At 52.9% G+C, this 19,982-nt stretch overlaps 1 protein-coding gene across 7 annotated transcripts in view; it reads right to left on the bottom strand.

The window, feature by feature from the left end:
• The window catches only part of SZT2 (SZT2 subunit of KICSTOR complex), an 84,985-nt gene that overhangs the window by 38,882 nt on the left and 26,121 nt on the right, over positions 1 to 19,982 (bottom strand). For all 7 annotated transcript variants that reach the window (XR_016442707.1, XM_090049860.1, XM_090049863.1 and 4 more), the window contains 8 exons: positions 19,064 to 19,216; positions 18,341 to 18,455; positions 8,220 to 8,425; positions 7,552 to 7,773; positions 7,107 to 7,185; positions 6,615 to 6,706; positions 6,141 to 6,309; positions 5,115 to 5,229 (listed from right to left, as the gene is read on the bottom strand). Coding sequence is in view for 6 of the 7 variants with exons in the window: in XM_090049860.1 (XP_089905986.1) it covers positions 5,115 to 5,229; positions 6,141 to 6,309; positions 6,615 to 6,706; positions 7,107 to 7,185; positions 7,552 to 7,773; positions 8,220 to 8,425; positions 18,341 to 18,455; positions 19,064 to 19,216 (1,151 nt within the window). In the remaining variant the exon portion in view is untranslated. The remainder of the gene's footprint in view (positions 1 to 5,114; positions 5,230 to 6,140; positions 6,310 to 6,614; positions 6,707 to 7,106; positions 7,186 to 7,551; positions 7,774 to 8,219; positions 8,426 to 18,340; positions 18,456 to 19,063; positions 19,217 to 19,982) is intronic.

Below are 19,982 nucleotides of genomic sequence, written 5' to 3'. Positions count from 1 at the left end.
TCCCCTCGTAGGGCCTGCCCTGCTGCCCCTGATCATGCGAGTGGCCTCCTCTGGACCCTCTCCATGTTGTCCACATCCCTCTTGAAGTGCAGCGCCCAGAACTGGACGCAGTACTCCAGCTGTGGCCTGACCAGTGCCACACAGACGGGGTGGATCACCTCCCTGGACCTGCTCGAGATGCATCTGTGGATGCATGACAAGGTATGACTGGCCTTCTTGACTACATCCCCACACTGCCGACCCATGTTCATCTTGGAGTCAATGATGACTCCAAGATCCTTTTCTGCCTCTGTACTGACAAGAAGGGAGTTCCCTAACCTGTATGTATGGTGCCGGTTGTTCCTCCCCAGGTGTATCACTTTGCACTTGTCAGTGCACTAGTCAGCTGCTGGTTTAGCGGGTGTCCAATGTTGCCCTTGTTTTTCATAGTTGGTAGGGTTGGAAGGGACCTGAGCAAATCATCTAGTCTGACCCCCTGCCACGGCAGGAAAAGGTACTGTGGTCACACGACTCCAGCAAGGTGTCCATCTAGCCTCTTCTTAAAGGCCCCCATGGTAGGAGCCAGCACCACTTCTCTTGGAAGTTGGTTCCAGATCCTAGCCGCTGTGACAGTGAAGTTGCGCCTCCTGATGTCTAGTCTGAATTTACCCTCTGCCAGCTTGTGACCGTTATTTCTAGTCACTCCTGGTAGTGCTTGGGGGAACAGGGACTCCCCCAACGCCTGCTGGTCCCCCCTGACTAGTTTGTAACAGGCCACTAGGTCCCCCCTCAGCCTTCTCTTGTGGAGGCTGAACAGGCTCAGGTCCCATAACCTCTCCTTGTAGGGCCTGCCCTGCTGCCCCCGATCATGTGAGTGGCCCTCCTCTGGACCCTCTCCATGTTGTCCACATCCCTCCTGAAGCGCGGCGCCCAGAACTGCACGCAGTACTTACTGCAGCTGTGGCCTGACCAGTGCCGCATAGAGGGGGAGGATCACCTCCTTGGACCTGCTCAAGATGCATCTGTGGATGCATGACAAGGTATGGTTGGCCTTCCTAACTGCATCCCCACACTGCCGGCCCATGTTCATCTTGGCATCAATGATGACTCCAAGATCATTTTCTGCCTCTGCACTGACAAGAAGGGAGTTCCCCAGCCTGTAGGTATGGTGCTGGCTCTTCCTCCCCAGGTGCAGCACCTTGCACTTGTCAGTGTTGAATCCCATCCTGTTTTCATCCGCCCACCCCTGTAACCTGTCTAGGTCCGATTGCAGCCTATTCTTTCCTTCTAGCATGCCCACACCCCCCCACATCTTAGTGTCATCTGCAGATTTGAACAGGGTGCTTTTTACCCCCTCGTCCAAGTTGCTGAGGAAGATGTTGAATAGTGCGGGCCCAGGACCAAGCTCTGGGGGACCCCACTGCCCACATCCCTCCAGGTCGAAAATGACCCATCCACCGCCACTCTCTGGGTGCGGGCCTCCAGCCAGTTGGCAACCCATCCAACTGTGTGGGTGTCGACGCCACAGTCCCCCAGTTTCTTAATGAGAATGGGGTAAAAGACAGTGTCGAAGGCCTTCCTAAAGTCCAGGAAGATGATGTCCACTGCTACCCCGACGTCTAAGGATTTGGTGACCTGGTCGTAGAAGGGCACCAGGTTGGTCTGACAGGACCTGCCTCTAATGAACCCCTGTTGGTTGCCCCTAAGCATAATCTCCCCTGCTGGCCCCTCATGGACATACGCCAGTATAATTCACTCAAAAAGCTTGCCCAGGATCGAGGTAAGACTAACTGGCCTATAGTTTCCCAGGTCCTCCTTCCTCCCTTTTCTGAAAATGGGAACCATAATGGCCCTCTTCCAGTCCTCTGGCACCACACCAGAGCACCATAAGTGCTCATACAGCCATGTCAGGGGTCCTGCAATGACCTCTGCTAATTCCCTCTGCTAATTTTTCTTTCAACTCCCCACATTTCTGAAGAAGGAATTTTTATTGTCCTTGACTCGTGTAGCCAGCTGTAATTCAGTTGCAGCCTTGGCTTTCCTAGTTTGCTCCCTACAGGTGCGGACCAGTGCAGAATATGCCTCCTTAGTGAGGTTTCCTGTCTTCCATCCTTTAAAAGCCTCTCCTTTTAGACATAGGAGGTCCATGAGTTCCCCACTGAGCCAAAGGGGTTGTTGACCCCTTTTACAACCTTTTCTATGGGTTGCGATGGACTCCCCTTGTGCTTCTAGGGTTGCTTCCTTAAGGAGCAACCACTTATCATGAACTCCCCTCCCTGTGCAATCATGACTTCTTAGAGCCTCAAGAACAAGCCTCTTGAGCTTATGAAAAGCAGGTTTCCTGAAGTCAAGGACTACTACATTGCTGGCTGACTTGCCAGCCTTGTGATGGATAGTGAAAGTGATCAACTCGTGGTCACTGTCACCCAGCTTGTCTCCAATTCTTAGGTCACCAAGCCATTTCCTTGTATGGCTTTCCATGCAAGTCTCTGATCATATGGGTGGCCCTTCTCTGGACTCTCTCAAGCTTTACCACATCCTTGCTGAAGTGCAGTGCCCAGTACTGGATGCAGTACTCCAGCTGCCTTCTCACCAATGCCGAGTAGAGTGGCAGAATCACTTCCCTACTTTTGCTGGAGATGATGTATCGACTGATGCATGCCAGGGTATTATTTGCCTTGTTGGCTACAGCGTCACACTGACATATTCATACTGTGGTCTATTATTATCTCCAGGTCCCTTTCATTCATGGTGCTGGTCAGCTTGGTGTTGCCAAGCCGGTAGGTGTGTTTGGGGGTGGGGGAGGGGGGGTTGCCCCCAAGTGGAGCACTCTACATTTTTTGACATTGAACTTAATTTGATTCCAATCCGACCAACTTGCCAGCCTATCTAGGTCTGCCTGTATCTGCAGCCTATCTTCAAGCATGACCATGGTTCCATATAACTTGGTGTCACCCACAAACTTGGCCAGTGAGCTCTTCATCCTCACTTCCAAATCATTGATAAAGATGTTGAAAAGCACTGACCAAGCACCGACCCCTGTGGGACACCACTGGCTACTTCTCACCAAGACAACTTGGATCTGCTCAATAAAACTCTCTGGGTCCTGCCCCGCAACCAGCTTCCTACAAACCTAACTCTCTCATGGTTAAACCCACAGTCCTCCAATTTGATCACAAGAACATCATGGGATACTAGATCAAAGGCCTTTTGGAAGTCCAGGTATACAAATGTCGACCTCATCTCCCATATCCAGCTGGTGAGTTACCTGATTGTAAAAGGAGAGGAGGTTGGTAAGACAAGACCTGCCCACGATGAAGCCATGCTGGCTGTCATTCAGAATCCTACCTTCTGCAAGCCTATTCCATGTAGACTCCTTGATTAATTTTTCCAGGATCTTCCCTGGTATAGAAGTTAGGCTGACTGGCCTTTAGTTACCTAGGTCCTCCCTTTGTTGAAGATGGGCACAACATAGGCCCTCTTCCAGTCCTCAGGGACCTCTCCAGAGTGCCATGAGTTTTTTAAAAGTTTTGCTAGTGGCCCTGAGAAGACTTTGGCCAGCTCCTTCAGCACCTTCAGATGATGTTCATCCAGTCCTGCTGACTTATATATGTCTAACTTTTTCAAATGATCACACACCAGTTCTACGGAGATAGTAGGAATGCAGTTGTTCCTACCCTGCTCGTTCTGTACCCACTCTAGCATGATTTTGCCCTTGGCATGGTGAAAGACCAAAGCAAAGTAGTCTATTCAGGAATTCAGTTTTCTCTTGAGTGCTGGTAACCGGCACTTCTGCGTGCTGCACTTCAACAAGGACGTGAAAAAAACTTGAGAGAGTCCAGAGAAGAGCCACCTGTATGATCAGGGACTTGCAAGACAAACCATACGAGGAGAGCCTGAGGGACTTGGGCCTCTTCAGCCTACAGAAAAGAAGGCCGACAGGGGATTTGGTAGCAGCTTACTACTACATCAGGGGAGTACATCAAGACCTTGGTGAACACCTGTTCACCACGGCACCCCTGGGGAAGACCGAAGGCCGTTTCAGGCTCACTTTCACAAAAAACTCCTTCACAGTCAGGGTGTCCAGACTGTGGAATAAGCTCCCTCCAGTGCTGGTGCAGTCACCTACCCTGGAAATCTTCAAGAAGAGACTGGACAGTCACCTTGCTGGGGTCACTTGACCCCAGCAGTCTTTCCCTGCCTAGTGCAGAGAGACTGGGCCCGATGATGTACAAAGTCCCTTCCAGCCCTTAACAATCTATGAATCTATGAACCAGCTGTCCCAAATTGTTGAGCAGTGGCCCCACACTCCCATTTAAATTTTCCTCAATGTCGTATTTCAGGTCAGAAAATAATTTTACCCTGGTCAGATTGGTACAGACAGATTACGTTCCTCTGTAGTGTGGGCATGGCCTCTACCCAGGGTCTCTGGAGCTTACAATCGACAACATTTCACAGAAGCAGCATGTTGTCTGCTATGGTTCCCCTGCTTTCCCTGGGGCAGGTTCGGGTGTTAGGTCTGTGCTGTGTCAGGATTGAGGGCAGTCTTATGTACAGTTTAGATTATGGCTGTCTGGGATGGTTTGGACAGATCTGATCCTGCCTTAGGCAGGGACTGGATTAGATGCGACCTCTGGAGGTCCCAACTCCACAGCTCTAGGACTTTGTGACACTAGAGGCGAGCCGCAAAACCCACCTAGGGCTTGCTGCACCCTTAGGAAGGTCCCAAGCAGAGCATCAAAGAAATGCCCCCAGCAACATCCTGGTCACACCAGGTCACTGCCACGTCAGCCCTGCCCTGAGGGAGCTGAGAACTCGCGGTGCCCGAGTACCTGGCCCAGCCCAGGGAGGCAGAGCACAGGCAGCAGCCATCTCCCATCCAGCGCCTTTCTACAATCCAGACAAAGGCTTCCCCTCCTTCCCCTACTCTGGCTTGTGTGAGCTCAGCCCAGCCCCACACTAGGTTAGCCATAAGACAGGAGGTGGCCCTGGACCAAAGGGGACAAGGCAGGCAGTAGCCAAGGAGAGGCTGGCAAATGCCAGAGTGAGCCCCTGAGTTTCATCCAGCTGCCAGGAGGCTCAGATGCTCACAGATCCATCCAACCCACCAGGAAGGGACCCCAAACCTAACTCACCTTCTGTGGCCCTGGCATCAGACACAGGGCACACCCAGTCCTTGTTCTGGCACAGCTGGCTGACGTACTCAAAGGTCAGCAAGGTGCTGATGCAGGCCAGGTCCCTGGGATACAGCTGCAATGAGACATGGGGCTCAGTGTCCAGCAGGAGAGGTGCTCCCTGCACACAGCACAGGGCAGGCCCAGAGAAGGGGAATCAAGGGCCTAGACCACGCATGGGCCCCAGTCTCCTTCACCCCATGGCTCACTCCCTTCTGCTGGCAAGAGGAGCCAATACAGACCTGCTTCTGACCTGCCCAGCTTCCAAACCCACCCTGACCTCATTTGCTGCCCTGTGCTACCTAACCCAGCTCCACAAGGCCCTTTGCAGCCATCCCCCCAACCCCTCCTCACCCATGTGAAAAGGCCACCTCTCTCCAACAGTCCCTTATGCCAGCCTCTCCTGTACTGCTCTGCTCCTTGTGCCAGAGAAGCCCCCATAAAGAGTGCCTCATAGACACTTTGCTGTCTCCTTTAAACCTCCCCTACCCTGCAACACCCATGACCTGACAAGAGCCAGGCTGTGGGAGGGCCTTGTCCAGCTGTCAGGAGCAGTCACCACCTCCATGAAGGCTACTTCTGCCTGCGTACCCTGTTGTCCTGCTCTCTGCATGGGCAGGACCCCACTAGGCTCCGTGTGCTGGGCACTGCACAGAGCTCCCACCCCACTGACCCCACAAGGCTTCTCTTCGCAACCTGTCCACAGACTGAGGGCAGGAAGCTACCCTGCCCCAGCACAGCACATGCCAGTGGCATATCCCAGGCAGAGCTACTGGCTGCAACCACGCAGCCTAGAGCCGGTGCTGGGGCTGGTCCCCACTGCAGGGGCTCTCCCTGGGGCACAGGGATCAGTTGTGCATGCTCCCCAGAGACTCTTAGGTATCATGGCCCCATGTTACCTCCCCTCCCCCAGCCTCTGGGACCCATCAACAGCAAGGCCCACCCTCCTTGTAGCTCTATGGGGGCAGCCGCCCTGGGACAACTCACCGCTTTGGGGATCTTCTGATAGGGCAGGCCCTGGAGGTGCCGCCAGTTCTCAGCAGTGCTGTGGACATGGCCACTCTGTGGCTCCACCCAGCACTCAGTAACCAGGTTCAGCTCTGTATCTACCTCGATGGCCTCCACCTCAGTGTCATTGTCATCATCTGTGGAGAAGCTAGGGAGGCAAGTGTGCAGTGAGTATCCTGCCATGCAGGCACTCGCCCGTGACAGCTCCATGAGGGCTCCAGATGTGCTCCAAGGGTGGAGTGGCAGCCAGCCCACGGCATGGTGCCACCCTCCTCCACAGAGTCATTGCCACTGCCTACCTCCCACACCCTGTCCATGGCAGCTGCTGGTGGCTCCAGCATGGCCAGTGCAGCTTGGTGTGGGACTGCCCCCTCTCACTGCCCCAGGGGCCTGAGAGCAGGAACCAAGCTGTGGTTTGTGTGCGCTGCCCATGAGGCCAGGCCATGTCCTCACCTGTCCTTGGTGGAGGTGGAGTGCGGTGGGAAGAGGAGGTACTGCACGATGCACGTGTGTTTCTCCTTGCCGTTCTCACTTGAGTCATTGATCTAGGGGCAGGACGCTCATCAGCTGCACTGGCAGAATGGCACCAACCTGTGCTTTCCCTTCCCTTGGCTCCCACCAGGAGAGAGGCAGAGGGAGAGGGAGCCTACACCAGCTGTAGCAGAGTGCTCCTTCCACAGAGCCCATCTTAGCTGCCTCCCAGGGTCTCTACATGACCTGCACGCCCCAGGCTCCAGTGGGAACTCCACTCTCTGACAGGAAAGCTGCCTGGCTCCAGGGGGGTCAGGACATTGGGCCTCCATCTGTCCCTAGGGTCCCAGAGACTGGCAGTGTCCTGCCCCACAGTCTGTGCCCTCACCCTCAGGGGTGCCAGGCCAGAGAAAGGTGGAACTGAGGGTAGGGTGGTGGGTCCCTGCAGCAGGGCAGAAGGGTGAAAGTACTCACCTGTATGGGCAGCTCCAGTGCCATGTTAATAATCCCATCACCACTGGATGCAAAGTGGAAGCCCTCCGAGAGACGGAGCCTGGGCATCACCAGAGAGAAGCCTCAGGAGATGAATGCTTCCTCCACTGCACTGTGCAGACCCTCCCCCGAAGCAGAAAAGGCTGAATCGAGCCCTGCCACCACCCCCAACCCCAACCAGGAGGAGCAGCTCAGCACCCTGAGAGGGGGGTGGGGGCAGACAGGAGTGTAGGCTAGGCAATGCCAACTGAGTGAACCCTGCCACCCCCACAGTCCAGGGGAATTTGGCAGCTGCCCCTGGAAGCAGAGCACAGTTGGGAGGGCTGCACCGGTATCCACAGCACAGTCCTCCTCTCCAAGCCCAGCCAGGCCTGGCCTGTTGTTTCTGCACTTTTGGGGCAGGGCCCCAGAGAGCCACGACACTTACTCTGTGAGTGTGGACAGGAGCTGGGCTACAGCTGTGATAGGTACAGCTGGTGCCAGTCCTGACTGGACACTCCAGATCCAGCGCTGGTGGTAGAAGTAGCGGGACAGGGAGGCCAGGGTGGAGGAGGCAGTGCGGCTGGCCATGGTGAGTGGGCCAGACACAGGGGGGTGCTCCAGGGTGAGGCTGAAGGGAGCCCGGTAGTCAGAAGGCAGCTTCTCATACCTAGGAGGGGGCAGAATGAGTGGCCAGCTAGAGGAAGGGCAGGCCATGGTGAGACCCAGTCCTGCTGGCTGCTCACTCAGCCCTGCAAGTCCAACAGCTGCAGCTGGAGTGGTGGGACCTGGGCACACCTCACGTGGGGCTGATGACCAACTTCTTCCACCTGCTCTGTGCTCTAGCCAGAGAGTTGATCCTGGAGCAGGGGCTTGCCCAGGACACACTGCTCAGGACTGCAAGTCAAAGGCCCCAGGCCACAACCACAACTTGCCCCAGGCCCAGGCCCAGGATCTGCTCCTGCCCCATGCTGCAGCACCAGCACTAACTGTCTTTAGGCCCAAGTTCCCAGGGCAATGGGGACCAGGTCTACTGCACAGCAGTAGCAAAAGCTGCCCCGTGGCACTGGCACAGCTCCTCCCCTTCACCCAGCATGCTAAGCCCTGCCCTACTACCTGATCAAAAGCTTCTCCAGTGGCTTGTGGAGCACAACCAGGCAGGGTCTGTCTGAGAAGGCTGGCTGTGCCCCTGCCACAGGCGGAGACTTGGATGGGGAACTGCTGCCAAACGATTTCCTCTTCGCTTTAGGAGTTGCCTCTTTGCTCTGGACCCGGTGAGGGAAGCGAAGCTGCAAGATCCGATCCCGTAACTCCTCCACAATCTATCCACAGGTACAAAAGGAAAAATGGCTGGCTTATCTGGGGCTCAAGGTGAGCTCCCAGTGCCGTAGCATGGTCAGGAGGGCTGGCATCACCCTTAGCAATATGAGCTGTATAGTGATGGGACCTCTGCACACTACCCTGGCGAGCTCGACCTGTGTACTACTGCACAGTTCGACACTTGTGGGGAGTGGGAAACCATTTACACAGCAAAAACACCCAAAAGGACACTGGATGCGAGGCGCAGCAGCGTCTATGCGCAGCTCTCACTAGGAGGGGGCAGGATCTGTGCCCCCCCAGGAGAACTGGGCCCCACCAACCAACAGCACAGCGCATAAGAGCACCGGGGCTGCCATGGACTGGGTGAGACCATAGGTCCAACTTGCGCAGCCTGCTGTGTCACACAGTGGCAGAGTGGATGCTGAAATGGAAAACGAATGGGCCTGACCAGGTTTTTTTCCCCCACTGTTCCTCTCTCTTGGAGCCTCCAGCGTTTAAGGTCTAGGAAGTTCTAATTCAGAGGCTGTATCCCTAACTCCTGTGATCAATAGCTACTGATATACCTTCCTTCCAAGAATTTGTCCAACCCCTTTCTGATTCTGGCTACAATGTCAGCTTCCACCATATCTGGTGCCAGCGAGTCCCACATTGTAATTACAAGTCACATGAAAAAGAATTCCCTTTTGTTAGCTTTAAACTTCCGACCTACTAGTTTCATTTTGTGAACCCCAGTTCTTGTATTGAGAGATTGTAAATAATAAATCCCCATAAACCCTTATCACATCCCCCACGTGTCTCTTTTCTAAACTGAACAGGCCTAGCCTCTTTCATCTCTCCTCATATGGAAGTCCCTCCATAACACTAATCATCCTTGTTCTTTACCTTTATTTGGACATTCTTTAGCTCTTCTATATCCTTTTTGAGTTATGGGGACCAGAATTGGGCACTATATTCAAGGTGTGAACACAACATTAATTTATAAAGGGGCAAAATTTACTTTAAAGAGACCTTATTGAGGGTGCAGGAATGAACCAGACCAGCTTAGTTTAGTAGGGAGCTCTTCAGTGAGTGAAAACACAGAAAGCAAGCCTACAAGAAGTGGAAACTTAGACAAACAACTTGGAAGCAGTATAAGAGCATTGCTCAGGCATGCAGGGATGAAGTCAGAATGACAAAGGAACGTGAAAGGTAAACAAGAAGGGTTTCTACAAGTACGTCAGCAACAAGAGGAAGGTCAGGGATAGTGTGGGCCTCTTACTGAATGGTGGAGGCAACCTTGTGACAGAGGATGCAGAAAAGGCTGAAGTGCTCACTGCTGTTTTCACCTCAGTCTTCACAGGTAAGGTCAGCACCCAGACTACTGCACCTGGCAGCACAGTTTGGGGAGGAGGTGAGCAACCCTCGGTGGTGAAAGAACAGATTAGGGACTATTTCAAAAAGCTGGATATGTACAAGCCCATTGGGTCACACAGAATGCATCCAAGGGTGCTGAGAGAGTTGGCTGATGTGATTACAGAGCCACTGGCCATCATCCTTGAAAATTCACAGTGATTGAAAGAGGTCCTGGACGACTGGAAAAGGGCAAATCTAGTGCCCATCTTTAAGAAATGGAAAAATGATTCACCTCAGTCCCTGGAAGAATCAAGAAGGAATCAATTTCTAAGCACTTGGAGGAGGAAAAGCTGATTAGGAACAGTCAGTGTGGATTCACCAAGGGCAAGTCATACCTGACCAAGTTGCTTGCCTTCTATGACAATGTGACTGGCTCTGGGAAGAGCAGGGGATGTGGTGTACCTTGACTTTAGCAAGGCTTTTCATACAGTCTCCCACAACATTCTCACAGGCAAGCTAACCAAGCATGGGTTGGATGAAGGGACCGTAAGGTGGATAGAAAACTGGTCAGATCATGCGGCCCAGAGGGCAGTAATCAATGGCTTGATGTCTAGCTGGCAGTTGCTATTAAGTGGAGTGCCCCAGGAATCAGTTCTGGGGTTGTTTTTGTTCAGTATCTTCATCAACAACTTGGAAGATGGGATGGAGTGCACTCTCAGCAAGCCTGCAGATGACACCACGCTGGGGGAGTAATAGATAGGTTGGAGGGTAGAGCTAGTATTCAGAGAAATCTCAACAAATTAGAGAATTGGAGCAAGAAATCTTATGAGGTTCAATAAGGACAAATACAAAGTCCTGCACTTAGGACAGAGCAATCCCGTGTACCACTACAGGCTGGGGGCTGACTGGCTGGGCAGCAGCTCTGCAGAAAAGGACCTGGGGTGACAGTGGACAAGAAGGTGAATAGGAGCCAGCCGTGTGCCCTTGCTGCAAAGAAGGCTAATGGCATCCTGGGCTGCATTTGCAGATCAAGGGAAGTGATTCTTCCCCTCTGTTCAGCACTGTTGAGGCCACATCTGGAATTCTGTGTTCATTATGGGCCTCCCACTACAGAAAGGATGTGGATGTGGACAAATTCTCAGAGATTGCACTGCAGGGCTACAAAAGTGGTTAGAGGGCTGAAGAACATGACTGGTGAGGCAAGGCTGAGAGAACTGGGCTTATTTAGTCTGGAGTAGAGAATCACAGAATCAGTGAGTCAGAGGGACCTAGACAGATCATCGAGTCTGACCCCCTGCCATGGGCAGGAAGGAGCACTGGGGGTGGTAGGGGTCATAAGACCCCAGCCAGGTGCCTATCCAGTCTCCTCTTGAAGATTTCCAGGGAAGGTGAGAGCACCACCTCTCTGGGAAGCCTATTCCAGGCTCTGGCCACCCTTACAGTGAAGTACTTCTTTCTAATATCTAACCTAAACCTATCCTCCCTCAGCTTGTGGCTATTGTTTCTAGTGACTCCAAGGGGGGCCCTGGGGAACAGACTTTCCCCGAGTCCCTGCTGCTGGCCCCTGATAAGGTTGTAGGCAGCCACAAGATCCCCCTCAGTCTCCTCTCGTGGAGACTGAAGAGATTCAGGTCCCTCAGCCTCTCCTCATAGGGTTGGCAACAGAGGCCCCCAACCATACGAGTGGCCTCCTCTGGACCCTCTCCAGGTTCTCCACGTCCCTCTTGAAGTGCAGCACCCAGAACTGGACACAGTACTCCAGCTGCGGCCTGACCAGCACCGCACAGAGGGGGAGAAGACCAAGTGGAGATTGAATAGCAGCCTTCAACTCCCTGAACAGGGGTTCCAAAGCAAATGGAGCTGGACTGTTCTCAGTGAAGGCAGATGACAGAACAAGGAGCAATGGGCTTAAGTCGCATCAAGGGAAGTTGAAGCTGCGTATTAGGATAAACGTTTTTCCTGAGGAGGGTAGTAAAGCACTGCAACAGGCTCCCCAGAGAGGTGGTGGAGTCTCCATCCTTGGAGGTTTTGAAGACCTGGGTAGACAAAACCTTGGCTGGGATGATGTACTTGGGACTGGTCCTGCTCAGAGCATGGGGTTGGACTAGATTTGATCTCCGGAGGGCCCTTCCCAACCTCATGTTGTATGATTCTACGATAATAATACAATACTTTCCATTTTGTTTACAGTTACCTTCTTAATAATTCTTAACATTTTGTTTGCCTTTTTGACAGTTTCTGTTCACTGAGTGGACGTTTTTAGTGAATTGTCCGCAATGACTACCAAATCTCTTTCCTGTGTGGTAGAAGCTAATATAGAGCCCATCATAGTGTGAGTATAGTTTGTAGAAAGGTCTCAGCTGCTTTCAGGACTATTGTTAGAAGCCTTAGGACTGATAATACTTAGTCTGTTTCACCTGCTGCTGGGAAGTTAAACAGGATAGGATTACAGTGCAAGGTAGATAGCAGGGCCAGAACTTCCTAGGGCCCTCACAGATACACAGGGAGTCTATGTTAGATCCTAAACAGGCAACAGGAAAGAAAGCCTGGTGCTGACATTGGCTGGGCCATTAAGCAAATGATATGCTTATGAGACCTGTAGGCAGGATGAACATGTCACACTGAGGGGGGACTGAATTCACATCCACATACTTGCATGGACGGTCTACAAATCAACCAGGCAAGATTCACCAAGGATGAGTGCAAAGTCTTTCACCTGTGACAGAATAACTGTGTTCATAAATCCAGACTGGAGAATGACTGGCTGGGCTGCAGTGTGGAGAGAAGGACCATAAGCTGAATATGAACCAACAGTGCATGTATACTGCACCAGCATCCTGGGTTGTCACTTGCACACCAAGGGGAGCAATTATTCCATTCTATTCAGCACTGACTGTTGAGGCCTCCCATAGAGGCCCATGTCCAGTTATAGACCCCACACTTCAAGATGGATGCAGACAGTTTGGAAAAAGTACAGCACAGAGCAATAAAAATAATTAAGGGCCTGGGAGGCAAGACATATGATGAAACACTGAAACAACTAGGGTTATTTAGTCTGAAGAAGAGAAGGATGGGGGGTGGGATTTGACAAGTCTTCAAATACCTGAAGGATAATTACGGAGAGGATGAGATGAGCTTTTGTCTGTGGCTGAAGGGGACAGGACTAGGAGCAATGGCCTCAGACTTCAGCAGAGGAAACTGAGGCTCGACATCAGAAGGAGCTTTCGGACTCTGAAGTTAGTCAAGCCACCGGAACAGGAACCTAGAAAAGCTGTAGAATCTCCATCCCTGGAAATGTTCAAGAGCAGGCTGGACATACACATGGCTGGGATGATTACGTTAGGGATGCTCCTGCCTTGAGCAGGAGGCTCGACTAAACGGCTTTGTGAGGCCCCTTCCAGCCCTACTTCCCTAGGGGGAGACCGCAGCAGACACTGAAGAACTCCAATCTAGGAGTAGGACCAATGAATGGAAGCTGAAGCAAGTGAGTTGAAAGAGAAATAAGGGAGAGTGACTGTTCCTGGGGCAGGATCCTTCACCTTCAGCTAGGAGAGACTGGATGCATTCCTGGAAGGCTTGCTTTGGGCTCCAAATTCTAAAAAGGATGTAGAGAAGTTAGAGAGAATCCAAAGATGGGTGACAAAAGAGATAAAGGACTTGGAAGGCAAGTCACGTAAGAAGAGGTGGAAGGAAACAGGCATGTTCCATTTGTGGAAAAGTCAATGAAGAGAGGACACGATAGCAGTTTTCAAATATCTAAGGGCTGCCATAAAGGGGAGACAGAAAATGCTTTCTCCTTCACTGCAGAGAGTAGGTTGTGTAGCACAAGCCTGAAGATGCAGCCAAGCAGGTTCAGGCTGGATATCAGGAAAAATATCTTCATATTTAAAGCAGCAAAGCAGTGGAACAGACTACCCAGAGCAGCTGTGTAATCTCCTTTGCTGGGGGTTTCCAAGACCAGGCTGGACAAGCACTTGTCAGGCATGATTTAGAAGCAGAGTGCTCCCTGAAGAGTGACAGTTGCAGTGACGATTTCATAGATTTCATAGACATCAGGGCTGGAAGGGACCTCGGGAGATCATCGAGTCCAGCCACCTGCCCAAAGGGCAGGAAGTCAGCTGGGGTCATAGGATCCCAGCAAGATAAGCATCCAGTTTACTCTTGAAGGTGTTCAATGTAGGTGCTTGAACCACCTCCGCTGGCAGACTGTTCCAGACCTTGGGGGCTCAGACAGTAAAGAAATTCTTCCTTATGTCCAGCCTGAAACGGTCTTGCAGGAGTTTGTGACCGTTCGACCTCGTCATCCCTTGGGGCGCTCTGGTGAACAGATGTTCCCCCAGATCCTGGTGGTCACCCTTGATAAACTTATAGGTGGCCAGCAGATCACCCCTGAGCCTGCGCTTTTCCAGGCTAAAGAGTCCCGTGGCTCTCAGCCTGTCATCGTAAGATCTGTTTTCCTGCCCTCTGATCATGCGCGTGGCTCTCCTCTGGACTCTCTCAAGCTTCTCCACATCCTTTTTGAATTGTGGAGCCCAAAACTGGACGCAGTACTCCAGCTGCGGCCTCACCAAGGCCGAGTACAAGGGGAGAATGACGTCCCGGGATTTGCTCGAGAAGCATCTATGGATGCACGCCAGCATTTTGGTCGCTTTACTAGCCGCAGCATCGCATTGCAGGCTCATGTTCATCTTGTGGTCAATGATGACCCCCAAGTCTTTTTCTTCTGTAGTGCTAACCAACGTAGCACTGCCGAGCCTATAAGGGTGCTGCAGGTTTTTCCTCCCAAGGTGGAGAACCTTGCATTTTTCGGTGTTAAACACCATCAGGTTCTCGTCTGCCCATTTGCTGAGCTTGTCCAGGTCAGCCTGGATCACCCGCCTATCTTCTGGCGTGGATGCTTTGCCCCAAAGTTTGGTGTCATCAGCGAACTTGGCCAGTCCACTCCTAACTCCAATGTCCACATCGTTAATGAAGATGTTGAACAGGATGGGTCCCAGGACAGAGCCTTGAGGGACCCCACTGGTTACAGGGCACCATGATGATTGACTGCCATCAATCACAACCCTCTGGGTCCAACCACGAAGCCAATTTCCCAGCCAGCGGATCGTGGTGGAGCCAAGGCCACAACTGGCCAGTTTGGCCAAGAGGTGATCATGGGATACCAGATCAAAAGCTTTTTTGAAGTCAAGATATATGACATCAATCTCTTCTCCCTCGTCCAGGTGATAGGTCACCTGGTCATAGAAGGAAATGAGATTGGTCAAACAAGACCTACCCGCAACAAATCCGTGCTGGCTGTCCCTTAGAATGTTAGCCTGGGCCAGTCCCTCAAGGATGGCCTCCTTAATAAACTTTTGTAAGATCTTCCCCAGGATAGAAGTCAGGCTAATGGGCCTGTAGTTAGCCGGATCCACTCTCCTCCCTTTCTTGAAGATCGGCACCACATTGGCCTTCTTCCAGTCTTCGGGCACTACACCAGAGTGGCAGGAGTTTTCAAAGACCCGTGCCAGGGGCTGGGCTATGACGCTCTCCAGCTCCTTGAGTACCCTGGGGTGCAGGTTGTCAGGGCCAGCTGACTTGAAGGTATCCAGCTTCTCAAGGTGTTCCTTCACGAGGTCAGCATTGATGGAGGGTAGGGGATTCCCCTCACCCAGATTTCCTTGTCCCATAGCAGGCATGGGCATCCCATGTGACTGATGAAAGACTGACGCAAAGTACCTATTTAATAGGTTGGCTTTTTCCTGGGCGTCAGTTGTCAGTTGCCCCATCTGGTTTAGCAGGGGTCCAACATTGCCCTTGCTTTTCCTCTGGCTCCCCACATACCTGAAAAAGGACTTTTTGTTGTCCTTGATGCCTGAAGCTAGTTGGAGTTCAGTTGCAGCCTTGGCTTTCCTGGTTTGCTCCCTGCAGGACCGGACCAGCGCAGAGTAATCCTCCTTGGAGGTGAATCCCATCCTCCATCCTTTGTAGGCTTTCCTTTTTAGCCACAGTAGGTCCGGTAGGTCTCCGGAGAGCCAGGGGGCTGCTGTGCCTTCTTGCTGCCTTTCCTCCGTGTTGGAATAGATTTCGCTTGTGCACTGAGGATCGCTTCCTTGAGAAGCAACCACTCTTCTTGAACTCCCATCTCCCTGGGGTCATGGTCCCTGAGGGCCTGACCGACTAGCCTCTTGAGCTTGTCAAAGTCGGCTTTTCTGAAGTTAAGGACTTCTGTGTTGCTGACTGACTTGCCAGCTTTACGGCGGATGGTGAAGGTGATCAGCTCGTGGTCGCTGTCACCCAGCTTCCCATTGATCACTAGGTCGCCGATTAGGTCATCCCCCGTAGCCAGTAGCAGGTCAAGCAGCGCTTTGCCTCTCGTTGGCCCATAGACCTCTTGGGTCAGGTAGAGGTCATCCACGCATGAGAGAAAGCTTTGCGCCTGCTCAGATTTAGCTGAGTGATCTTCCCACGAGATGTCCGGGTAATTGAAGTCACCCATGACAACCAAGGTCCTGGAGCAAGCGGCCTCAGTCAGTTCCCGGGCAAACTCCTGGTCAAGCTCGGGACTTTGAGTGAGAGGTCTGTAGTAGACTCCCACCGTTGTGTCCCCTGTGCCGAATTCCCCACGAATTTTTACCCAGAGGGTCTCTAGCTGTCCATGCCGGTCGCCAACATCAGCTTGCAGGGACATGTAGCTTTCCTTCACATAGAGAGCTACACCCCCGCCCCTTTTGTCAACACGATCCCTCCTGTACAGGGTATAGCCCTCTATACCCGTGGTCCAGTCATGGGTGGAGTCCCACCAGGTCTCCGTTATCCCAATGACATCATATTTCTTTGCACTGAGCAGGAGGACGAGCTCGTCCTGCTTGTTGCCCAGGCTCCTGGCATTAGTGTACAGGCAGGCAAGTGTGCCCTTGGGGGCTCTTGCCTTGCCCACAGATTGTGCCAGGGCTGGGGCAGGGGTGAGCTCCCTTAAGTGCCCCCTTAAGTGCCCTGGTCCGCTGGCTTTGCAAGGGCCATTCAGTGGGCCAGCAGGGGCAGTAGTCCCCCCATCCCCCAGCGGGCTTAGTTTAAAGTGATGAAAAAGGCTGGTTGGCTGAGCTCTATTTTGGGGCTCTTGTAGGGAGCATCTGGGGAAACAGAGTGGGCAGACTCACAGCAAATCATGCTTTTAAACAGTTCTACAGGCAGGACACCCATGTGCCCTCTTCACCCCAGGGGAGGTGGCAGCCTGGGCTTGGCAGCAGGCCACAAAGACTGTTCTCGGAGTAGATCCCCATAATCTTATGTGCAATGGTATGGGGGGAGTGCTGTCCCCTGGTGAACACTACTTTTGTAACTGTGTTGTTGCAAGTGTGTCTGATGGGGACCAAAGAGAACGAGTGAGGCCCTGAACGAGCTGTGGGATGGGAAGAAGGTCCCAGGGCAGATGGCAGGGAAGGTCCTAGGGCAGAGAAAGTGGAACCTGTGGAAGAACAGAGGGAACCAGAGGGGCACAATAAAGCCTGTTGCTTTGGAGCAGAGTCTGCTGTGCTGTTTGGGATATCAGCACTCTGACACCTTTGAAAGAGGACACCCCGGGGTGTCCTGGCAGCTGACCAAAAAGAAGGAACTCACAGAGGTGGGGGTGCTACAGGTCACTGGAAAAGCCAGAGGTTTGTTCCTTCTGAAGCCATTCCAGGGCTGGCTGCAGGGTTAGAAGAGGGAGACAAGACAAGGCTGCTTCTTGGAGAGGCTTGAGGAAGAACTTTCCCTTCACCCTGAAAGGAGCATTGATTCCAGGACCCCCTAACACACTGATCACAGAGCTGGTAGATAGTGGAGAGGACTGTGCTCAGTGGCTGGAGGATGAGGCAGAGCTCCATGACTAGCTTAGTTACTGAAGAAAATGAAAGAGGTGTAATAAGTTTGTGCAGGAGATGGCATGACAGGTGGGAAAGTACCAACTGCCTGGTTAAGGGGTAACACGTGGTCTCCACTGAGCCAACTACAGTCATCCTTGGCCCTAGGCAGGTGGTGTAGACCCGTATGAAGGGAAGGAGCAGCTCAAATATCTCTGCACTGCACATCACCCAAGTCATGCCCACACCCACTGCCCAACCCCCAGCATTGCTCACTTCTCTCAGAAGCCTCAGTCCTCTGGTCCTGATGTAAGCTCCACAGCTTTGTGTCACCTGCGGACTGTGCCAGCTCTGCCCCCAGATAGGCTTTGCACGAAGCCTGGTACCCTTTGACTGTGGGGCAACTCCTTTAATCCTACCCTCTGCTTTGTCTTCCACCGTGTTTGAAGTGTGACAAGGCTTCACACTGCACAACAGGACAGCTGGTTCCTTCAGTAACCTCATGGGTGGGACCTTGCTGAAGGCCTCTGAAAGCTAAACAGGCTGTCAGCAGGTTCTCCGTCATTCACTGCTTTGCTGCCTATCTAGCACGCTCTAGCAGCCGCTCACAGAAATGGGATCCTTACCCCAGCAAGGCAGTTCAGCCAAGTCATTCTCATCTGCTCCTGCAGCAACCCAGACCCCCACTGCCCCATACAGTCTCTGAAATTGCTCACTGTTCCCCTCACCAGTCAGTATTATGTGCTGGAGCTTGGCATTCACCTTGTTCCTGGCTTGGGCAGGCGTTCCAATAGGGAATCCCAACCGGAGAACCATGCAGGGGGCCTTGGAGATGATCCGCACCACGTAGAATGAAGAAGGGGTTGGATCCTCTGAGCTGGAAAAGGAGTTGGTCATTGAGGGGGCTGCAGGAAGAATGGTCTGGCCAAAAGGCAGAGCCTCAGAGGTACAGTTCACAGCCCTCCAAAGCCCCAAGGCAAAGGGATGCCTATCCCTGCCGCAGAGTCAGGGTGCCAGGCAGGGGAGCATTGCCTGCTATGCAGGAGCATCAAACTCTTCTCACAGCTATGGAAGAGGTTTCTGCAGGAAACTGGCAGGCTGAGCACAGAGCCCAGGCTGAGGTCAGCCAAGCTGAGCCAACAAACCCACAACACAGGGATGAGCCCACCCCACTTCTGTTCCGTTCCATGGAAGAGCAGAACAGCAGAGCCTGGGGGGAAGGTTACAGCAGGAAAGTTGCTGGGCTCAGGGAAGTATCAGACCAATGTCAGCTGTGAGCTGTGGCCAGCTGGAATGGAGCCAGAAGCAAACAGGGCTTTAACAAGCACTCGTCATAATGGGAGGCAAGTGTGGACAAAGGGCAGGTCTTAGTGCACAGGAGGAACCTCAACCCCTCCAGCTGCTTTTGTGCTACCTGTCCCTGTCGGCTCCTGCCTGAGCAGGACATCAGCAGCACAGGACACTCCCCCACCAAGCGCCACTCACCTATGTATCAGCTTCACGTAGGAGTAGCCTTCCACCAGTACAAAGCTACTCCAGTCCCGCAGCAGGGAGGTGAGGGCAGAGTGTGAGATGCGGCACTGGATGGTGCTATACCGGCCGTTGTTCCCAGGCGTGTGCAGGTGTTTGGGGACCGGCCTGCAGAAGAGGCCAGTGAGGTGATAACCAGGCAGTCCTGCCCACACCATCTCACCCTGGGATGGACCCTACAGCAGCTGTCCCACCCCTCCACCTAGGCCCGGAAGCAACAGGGCCCCACCTCCACTCATGGACAGTTGTTACCAAACCCCTCCCCACCCATCATATCTGCAGGCTCTTCCAGCTCTTGCCTTCAAAGGACCCTGATCCCTGGCTGCTGCCACCCCCCAACACCCAAAACACATACACATAGCAGGAGACACATCACTTACAAAATTAGAAAAAGTGAGGGTTGGAAGGGATGTCAGAAGGTCACATCTAGTCCAACCCCCTGCTCAAAGCTGGACCAGCCCCGACTACATCATGCCAGCCAAGGCTTTGTCTACCCAGGCTTGTCTAAACCTCCAAGTATGGAGACTCCACCACCTCTCTGGGGAGCCTGTTCCACTGCTTTACTACCTTCCCTATGAGAAAGATTTTCCTAATATCCAACCTCAACTTCCCTTGCTGTAACTGGAGCCTGTTGCTCGTTGTTCTGCCATCTGCCCCCACTGAGAACAGTCCAGCTCTGTCCTCTCTGGAACTCCCATTCAGGGAGTTGAAAGCTGTCATTAAATCCACCCCCTCAGTCTTCTCTTCTCCAGACTAAATCAGCCCAATTCCCTCAAGCCCTCCTCACAAGTCCTGTCCCCCAGCCCCCCAATCATTTTCCTTGGCCTCCACTGGACTCTCTCCAATGTGTCCGCATCCCTTCTTAGTAGGGGCA

The sequence above is a fragment of the Crocodylus siamensis genome, chromosome 5, assembly GCF_052110815.1.
Source record: "Crocodylus siamensis isolate JL-2025a chromosome 5, ASM5211081v1, whole genome shotgun sequence".
Lineage (NCBI taxonomy): Eukaryota > Metazoa > Chordata > Crocodylia > Crocodylidae > Crocodylus > Crocodylus siamensis.
Note: the sequence above shows the minus strand (reverse complement) of the source record. Positions and strands in the feature narration are given on the sequence as shown.